The sequence below is a fragment of the Cryptomeria japonica genome, chromosome 8 (assembly GCF_030272615.1).
Source record: "Cryptomeria japonica chromosome 8, Sugi_1.0, whole genome shotgun sequence".
Classification (NCBI taxonomy): Eukaryota; Viridiplantae; Streptophyta; class Pinopsida; order Cupressales; family Cupressaceae; genus Cryptomeria; species Cryptomeria japonica.
In genome coordinates, this window is record NC_081412.1 from 656,547,404 (window position 1) to 656,556,306 (window position 8,903).

At 35.6% G+C, this 8,903-nt stretch overlaps 1 protein-coding gene across 1 annotated transcript; it reads left to right on the top strand.

Annotated features, from left to right (window-relative positions):
- The first annotated feature begins 8,075 nt into the window (after window positions 1–8,075).
- Window positions 8,076–8,507, top strand: LOC131857898 (receptor-like protein EIX2). The gene has a single exon (XM_059210679.1). It carries the CDS (start codon window positions 8,076–8,078, stop codon window positions 8,505–8,507), a length of 432 nt encoding a protein of 143 aa, XP_059066662.1.
- The last annotated feature ends 396 nt before the right edge of the window (window positions 8,508–8,903 follow it).

The window sequence follows — 8,903 nt, forward strand, 5'->3', positions numbered from 1 at the left end:
TTTGACACTTAACCACTTAATTTTCAGAATTAAAGCACAAATATGAATTGAAAATTTGTAATAAAAGGGTAGATCTGAAACAAGCATTAACAATTAAACATTTCACAAGCTCAATTACTAAAAAGAAAATTTAGGGTTTTTATGTAATTAACCTCTAAAATTTGCAAAAGATCAAACATGGAAATGTAATCAAGGCATCCAATTTTCAGATCTAACCATGAATAATAAAAAAGGATGTTCACGTCGGGTTCACCAAAATGTAAAGCGGAAAATTGCGAGCGAACCCCAACTGTTCCCCCCACCACTCCAAGGAGAGAGAAAGGGGGTCACTAGGGTTGACGGTTTTCACTTAGGGGAGACTTTACATTCAAAAGAGGGGTTGAAACCCACAAGATCCAATCCCACACAATGCGAGATTGGATTCTAAATCAGTTTCAAGGGTTAAGAAAGCAAGGCTACCCTCTTTTGTAAAGAATGTAGATAGAAACATTGAACTAGGAATGCATGAAAAGTGAGAAAGATTCACTTATAAATAGAGATAGGAATATAGGATGAAGCTGCGGACCTAGAATTAGTAGTAAAATGTCGAGACAGCGCTGTCCTACAAATTTGAGCAAAAGTTGATGGGACGATGGCGCCCGGCGTGCACACGGTCCTCCGAAAAATCTGCGAAACGAAGGGGGATCTATTCGTCTCTGCACAAGGATTCCAGATCTTCAATTATAGCCGCGTACCTGCAACCTGCACATAGAAAAGTGAGGATGATTGGGGGGTTAGGGATTAGGGGTTTGCCCTTAGGTCAAACCCCGGTTTTGGAATTAACCAAGAAATGAGAAATGCTGTAAATGTAAATGATTGTAATGTAAAACAAGTACTAGTACCTTGTTGTAAGAATGTTTGTATTCTTACATGTGAAGGTGTAGATGTTGTTGTATGTTGTATGTTGTATGTTGTATGTAGTATGTGATCTCCTCTTCAATGGTTGAATCCTTGTCTTGAATGCAACACTTAGCCTTGAATGGAGACTTAGAATGATCAATTGCTTGAAGGAATGCTTGAATGCTTGAATGCTTGAATGTTTGAATGTCGCTTTCGCCTTTTTCCATCTTCTAAAATGAGAGAGGAAAATGTAGTTTATATACTTGTCAATTAGGGTTAAAAGACTGATTTTTCTGACCTTAGGCTGACCAGGAAAGGTGATTTTCCAATTTGCAAACTTAAAGACCCGAGACCCAAAAGAGACCGGGCCCAAAAATAGGGCCAGGGACCAGGGCGCTGGGCGCCATGGTCCTGGGGTACCAGGGCACTGGGCGCCCTAGTCCTGAAGGACCAGGGCATTGGGCGCCATGGTCCCACCTCCCGGGACAGCAGGGTGCAAGGAGGATCAGGCCAGGGTGCTGAAAAATGCAATTTTTGGTGTCATGAACAAGTTTCGGGGTCTCCATTCAAGTTCCATGTTGCATCGCCATCGTGAAGACCCAAATGCGGTCGAAATTGCAAGTGTCGCAATTTTAGGATGCTACAAGAATAAGTGGGAATAAGTAATCATCGAAAAAAAAATATCAGTTGAGATTTATGGATCAAGTTAAGTGGGTCATTACACAAAGCATCCATTTGGAACTTCCTTCCTTCCTTGGTGATAACATAAGAATTATTCTCCCCATCATATATGGCTTTGACATCATATTTCCAAGGGCGTCCAAGCAACAAATGGCATGCATCCATAGGTAATATATCACATAGTACTTTGTCCTTATACTCTCCAATTTCAACTATGATACCTTATTAGGATTGGTATGTGGCAACCTTTTCAACTTGAGTTTCTCTACCATTTAAACTGCTACAATGTTCTTAGTAGACCCTAAATCCACTATGACCCTACAAATCTTACCATATGATCTGCAAGTGGTTTTAAAGAGTGTCATTTTTTGAGTAGGTTCTTTGGCCTACAGTACCTTCAACAAGGTCCTCCTTAACATCAAGTTCTCTCCATCTAGAACTAGTCCATCTTTGCTGATTGGTGAGGTAACACTTTGGTTGTCTCCCTCTTGCACCAACTTAGTTCTCCTTTCACCTACATAAGACCTTGAATTTTTTTCAGGACACCAGTTCATTGTGTCAACCACTTCATGAAAATGAAATCTTTTACTAGTGAAGACTATGAGTCCTCTTCCTCAACTACCAAATATGCCCCTAAAGTTGTTTCTTCCTCTAAAGTTGCCTCTAAACGGACCATTCTTGCTAAATTTATCCCAACTGTGTTAAGATTGATTGTTTTCTTCATTATTTATAGAGTTATGACCCCTTCCAAAAGTGCCTCTTCCTCTGAATCCTTTACCACCTCTACCTCTTTGATTGAACTCACTTTTCCTCTTGATCTTGTCCTCTCCTCATAAGGCCAACTAAAAAATCTTATGTACAGTCTCAGGTGCCATCATCCTAATTTCATCTTGAATGTTTTGTCTAAGGCCATTTAGGTATATTTCTACCTTCTCCACTTCTTCCTCTTGTTTCCTTTCTCTTAGAGTTAGTTTGTTGAACTCCTCTATGTAAGAACTCAAATCCATTTCTCTTTTCTTCAAACTCATCAATTTCTTGTGTATTTGCACCTCATAATCTAAAGTTAGGAATTGAGTTTTGATTCTGATTTTCATTCTCTCCCAAGAGTTGATCTTCTTTCTCCCAGTTTGTTCCCTCTCTTCTTGCGTCATGTTCCACCACACCAGAGTTGATCCTTTCAACTTGCTCTTAGTCATATTGACCCTCTTCTCTTCTCCAACCTTCTTGTATTCAAAATATTTTTTCAAAGCTTCTATCTAATCCAATAGTTCTTCTCCATTCATGCTTCCACTATAGACCGGTAAACTGTGTTGAGTGATTTAAGGGAATCTAGGAAGATTTTCTGATCTTTCTCCAACTCCTTATTTTCAGTTACCACTCCTATCACTTCTACATCGTAATCATTAGTTTTTTCAGCCCACTCTATGATCTTACCCTTACCTTTCTTGTAGTCTTTCTCATGGGCTTCATTAAGCATATCTTGGACCAACTTACTAATGGCTCCTTGGCTCATTGCCTTAGGTGGCATGCTATTGGGTTCTAATTCTACCTCTTGGTTTGACATACACCACTTCAATCAAGCGGCTCTGATACCAATCTGATATAGAGAGGATGCTCAATCCTTCAAGGGTTTCTAGTTCTTTGTGTCTCACTATGTTGTCTCTCAAACCATCCTATGCTTCCTCTCTAACCCAACCTTCGAAAGGTTGTATAGTCCACCGTTACAAACCTTCCCAAGGTCTTATGATTAAGGTGATCACCCCTGGGCTTGTGAGTGTCCAACACTCCTTAATTGAGACTCTCCAACAAAACACCAACTCACACCTTCACCAGGAGCCAGCCCCATCCACAATAGGATTGTCATTCACACATTCCCAACACACATAAAGTTGATTTGATTTTTATTTTCCAACCCTATCCCTTCATGTAGGTCTTTGGAGATTACAAATTTCAATCTTAAGGACCTATTTGCTCTTGTAGGCCTACTAGAAGATCTAGTCCAATTAGCCCTACCTGCAAGGTATTTTGAACTTAACTTCCACAAATCTTGAACAACCCTATGAACTCTTTCATTTTTTAGACACCCTTTTTGGGAGTTTCAAACAATATCTCAAACTTAGATCTAGGTTTGGTCACTAACACTTTGAACCCTACTTTAGGCTTACTTTTCACCTTTTAAGCCTACAAACTAGGGTTTTGCTCAAATGTCTTTACCAGTCCAAATTTACAAGGAATATGATGTTTATCTCATGTATTTACACCCATGAAGATGTCTAATACAACTTGGTATCAATTCTATACAATAGATTTATCCACCTAGGGCCTGTTGTTGATGTACCCCATTGCTTTCCAACTCAACATGCCAAGACTAGGGTATGGTAGCAAAACTGGAGATTAGCCTTCCATGTCTTTAAAAAAAAAAAAGAAAACATAATTTTAAAATCCTCCTAGCATTCCACAAGGTTTCAGTATGTGGTTCCACCATGGATTGCTAGGATTGAGCCATAGAGTCTTCAGAACCCTTGTTTAAGGTCTTTAGGACCCGCCTGCAACTAAAAGCCCAAAACTTGCAAACAATAAAACTTCAAATCCTCAAATCACCATGAAATAGAAAATAAGTCTCTATTCTAACAATTCATATCTTGGTTTGGGCTTGGAAGTCCATGCAGACTATGCAATACCAATGAAAACTCAATGCAATTCGCTAAAGACACAAAACTTTGAAGGCTAAAACTAACTCTCCTTAGTTCTATTCTCAAATACCAACATTCTCATCAGTTTTCCCAAGCCTTATATCAGCCTTGGGTTGGCTACAAGTGTCTTTTCACTGAAAAAGACAACCAACTAGTCATTGGTGTTTGGAAAATGCAAAAGTTGAGCAACTTTTTGCAACTTTTACATAGGTGACCAACTTGTGCCCAAAACAAACCTAGATAGCTTCTAAAGGTTCAAATCACCTTAAAAACCACTAGACAACAACAACCATCCTATTCTAGCACAAAATAAACTTATTATACCAAGTATTCTTCTTGGCACCCTTAAGAGCCCATGTGCCAACATTGGCCAATCATTGACTCCTAGGGTCCTTAAAACTTTTGAGTACTTATTCACAAACCTAATGACCTTATTATAAACCAAGATAACATGATTCTAAACTCCTGGAACCTACACAACAAAATTTCTCAAGTGCTCCTGCAACAGAGTGTCACTACCAGTACTTGTCATATGCTAGTAGTATTAGGGCCCAACATAGGGTACTTGCCATATGTTTCAATTTTTATCCAATTTTGACCACTAAATTAAGGATATATTTTATGTCTAAAAATAAATTGTAAAGAACTAGTCCTACTTAATTTTTCATAATCATTAAAAAAAATTTAGGTTTTTTAAAAAATTCAAAATCTGTAGTCTATAGAACAAATTAGTGAAAATTTTGACAAGACTTTAACAACTAATTAATTTATTTTTTTATTTTTAATTAAAAAATTATAAATAATTTACATTGCTTATTTTTTTTTCAGCTTTCTAAAAATGCAAATTTAAAAATATAAAAAAATAAAAAATTGTGGTCTATAGAGAAAATTAATTAAAACACATTAAATCTAGGTAACTTTTAGAAAATAATACTTGAAAGTTAAAAAATTTTATTGAGAGATGAGATAATTTATACCTACAACTACAAAAAGAAATTGATCCAACTGTGTGCTAGTTTCTAATTTATGGTGGAAACAATTTTTTTAAAATAAATCGCACTTGTGATACCACTTGGTACAATATTGCTTGGAAATAAATGGAAAAGATAAAAAATGTAAAAACCCACCTCAAAGTGTTGACATCAAATAATTATCTAATAATCTATGAATTCAATAATAGATTATATGTTGATATGCAAGAGATTTTTCTTCCTTTTTTATAGGCTTAACTATATATGGGCAAACCTCTTAATCCTAGTTAAGATGGATTAGAGTATTAACTAATATTTTGGTTAAGTTTAAGCCTTCCATGAGTGATTAAATCATGAAAATTAGAAATATGTAATATAGACTTAAGAATATGTGATATTAGAACAATAATAGAAACACATGACCAAGAACTCTAAATATTCATAATGGTATTGCAAATCTATTTTTTCAACATCTTTATGCAGCATGTGGATATGACAGTATTCTAATCTCATATCAATCTTGGAGAAGTTCAAGGTTCCATTTAATTCATCTATGAGTCCATCTATCCTTAGAAAAGTATTACATATTTTTGATGATCTTCTTGTTTAGGGTTATGTAGTTAATAAACACTCTTATGATATTATCCTTCTTCTTTACCAGATCTAGCAAATATTGAAATGAATTGGAATTATGTCTATAAATCTCATGTCAAGAAATTCCTTCATAGTCTCCTCTATCTCCTCTTTATACCCCTTTGGATGGTAGTATGGTGTAGTGATAATATGTTTAGCTACTTCTTCCAATTCTTTAATATCATTGCCCATGCTAGGTGGTTTCTACGAAAGATTCTCTCCATCATATTTGTTGTCACCACCCATGATGCTCCATATGGAATCCCTCTAAGGATAATCTTCATTCAATATACTACTTGAACTTAAGCACCATATTCTGGTAGTTCTAGAAATATGATCTGATATGATGCAACCATTATACACCCAATATGATATCAATATCCTCCAAACTAGGCACATAAAAAATCATGACATAGCTTATTATCTCCAAGAGTTATGTCAAGTTACCTAAGTATCTTTGTGTAGGGAATAATGGATACATTAGTTACTATGACATTGAAGCCTTGAAATTATTCTACCTTCAATGTTATTTTCATCACCAAATATTCGTTCATACAATTGTAGATAGCTTGACTCTCAATGAGGATAGTCATCCTATACCTTCCTAACACTACATGAACCTTGAAGGGAAGGTATTTTGGGGCTCTTGTGATGGCAATTAGTGTACACTCCTTTGTGTCTATGTGTTCATTATCAATATGATCATTATATTTTTCAAATATCTATGGTTCTTCCTTATATTTTGAATATTTATCTAACACAAACTCTATTTAATGTGTTTTTCCTTTACTCAACCCCAAGAAAAACAACCACTTAATCAATTATATACGGGATACCGATCTTTCCTAGACAATGTTGAATGTCTTTACAAGGTCTCCTATTACTTGTTCCTTTCTCTCTATTTTATTTTTTCATCATCTCATAATGCTTAACAAAGGATGTCTTGATCCATGATAGAATCCATTGCATTCAAGCTTGTTTAATCTTCTTCGTACAATCACAATTGATTTTTTATATAAATGATTAATGAACTAGCTATGAGCAAATTAGATATACAAATCAAAATATAATATTGGCATTCACATATAGTTGATATAAATATTTTAAATTTTGTATTATTAAATTATCCATGTAATTACCTTTTATTAATATTATATCATATTTAAACAAGTATTCCACTAGTTGTATATTAGCTTATTGTATTGGAAAAATAATATTCATTGAATTATTCAAATTAATAAATTGACTCATACAAACTAAATTGTAAATTGCACTACTTTAGATCTACATTTATGCAAATGATATCAAATATTTATTCAATTTATTTTAAAATGTAATATGTAAATGATAATTTTTATACATAATTTTAAATCTTTATTTCAGAAAGTCTATTTTAAAATTAATACATATATGTTAGATACTTGTACTACATTATATAGAACAAAATATATTACATATTATATGAAAACGAAAGTTTTAAAGATTCATTTAAGAAACATAAAAATAAACATTATATAACACATTTTATATTAATATGTGAAATAAAATATGTCCTTGATAATATTTTATATTAAAATAAACATAACCTCATTTCAAACACACACGGCAGAGAAGAGAGATGAAGATGCTTTTTCAGGAGGATGTTATAGAGATCTGCTAAATCATCCACAACCCTTACTCTCTTCCACCTCAACAGCTTGGGTTTTGCGTACAATCATGTCTCCCTTTTCCTTCTGCATGGCCATCATAATAATTCTTCACTTTCATGTCTCATCTGTTAATTCTTGCCGAGATGATGAAAGAAGTTACCTTTTCGATTTTAAAAGTGGCCTTAAGGATTCCTCTGGCCGATTGAGCTCGTGGCAGAACTTCAACTGTTGCCAATGGGAGGGTGTCATCTGTGACTATCATTCCGACCATGTTGTTTCCCTCGACCTCAAAAGTTCTAAGTCTGATCTCCGTTTGAGTAGGAATATCCGTCCGTCGCTGTTTAACCTGCAGCATCTGCAATATTTGGATTTGAGACTGAATGACTTCTATCCTACTGCCACACCTACTGCAATATTTCGATTTGAGTCTGGATCTCTCCGGAGGACTATTAGAGAGAAGGAGTTTACATGGCTCTATTCCAGATTTTAGTCCAACGCTTTTAGACTTGTCAGGCAACAAGTTCACCAGTTCTATTCCACGCTCTATATGCTCCATCTTTAGAATATTGATGCTTTTGGACTTATCTAAGAACGGGCTAAGTGATGTCATTCCTACAAATCTGGGGAGATGCTCTGAGCTGTTAATTTTGAATTTGGCTAAAAATTATTTGGAAGGTGACATTCCAGAAGAGCTAGGAACTCCGACTCAACTTCAGACACTAAATCCCAATGGAAACAAATTGCAAGGTATGATTACCCCTTCTATTGGAAGTTGTGCAAAATTCAAAGTATTCGACATAGGAAATAACAGAATTCAGGGAAGCATCCCAGTTTGGATTGGAGATCTGGCAGAGTTACGAATTCTCAGCTTGGCTTTTAATAACTTTCAAGGTACTTTTCTGTCGGAATTGCTTAGGTTTGGGAATCTTCAGGTTCTTAATTTATCTCATAATAATTTATCTGGACATGTTCCTCAGAGTTTGGGATCAGTCACAAAGTGATGTAATACTCACAACCGGGACTGGGCTTCTTGGATTTGGGGCTGGTCCCCCTTTCCCACTAGAGATAATGAATCAACAAACACTTTGGATTAAAGGACGAGCCCTCAAATTATAAGTGCCCTCAAATTTATGGATCTTTCCCACAACAAGCTGTCAGGTAACATTCCTAAGGAAATAGGAGAGCTGAAGGGTTTGATTGCTTTCAACATGTCAAACAATAATCTGAGAGGCAGCATTCCTGAGTCCATGGGAGGTATGTCTCAATTGAAGTTCTGAATGTTTCATACAACAACCTCGGGTTAATACCGCAGGGGAACCAGTTTTCAACCTTTGAGCCTGCTTCTTATCTTGGGAACCAAAATGGAGCACTAAGATCTGGTTGGGGTGAAAGACGCA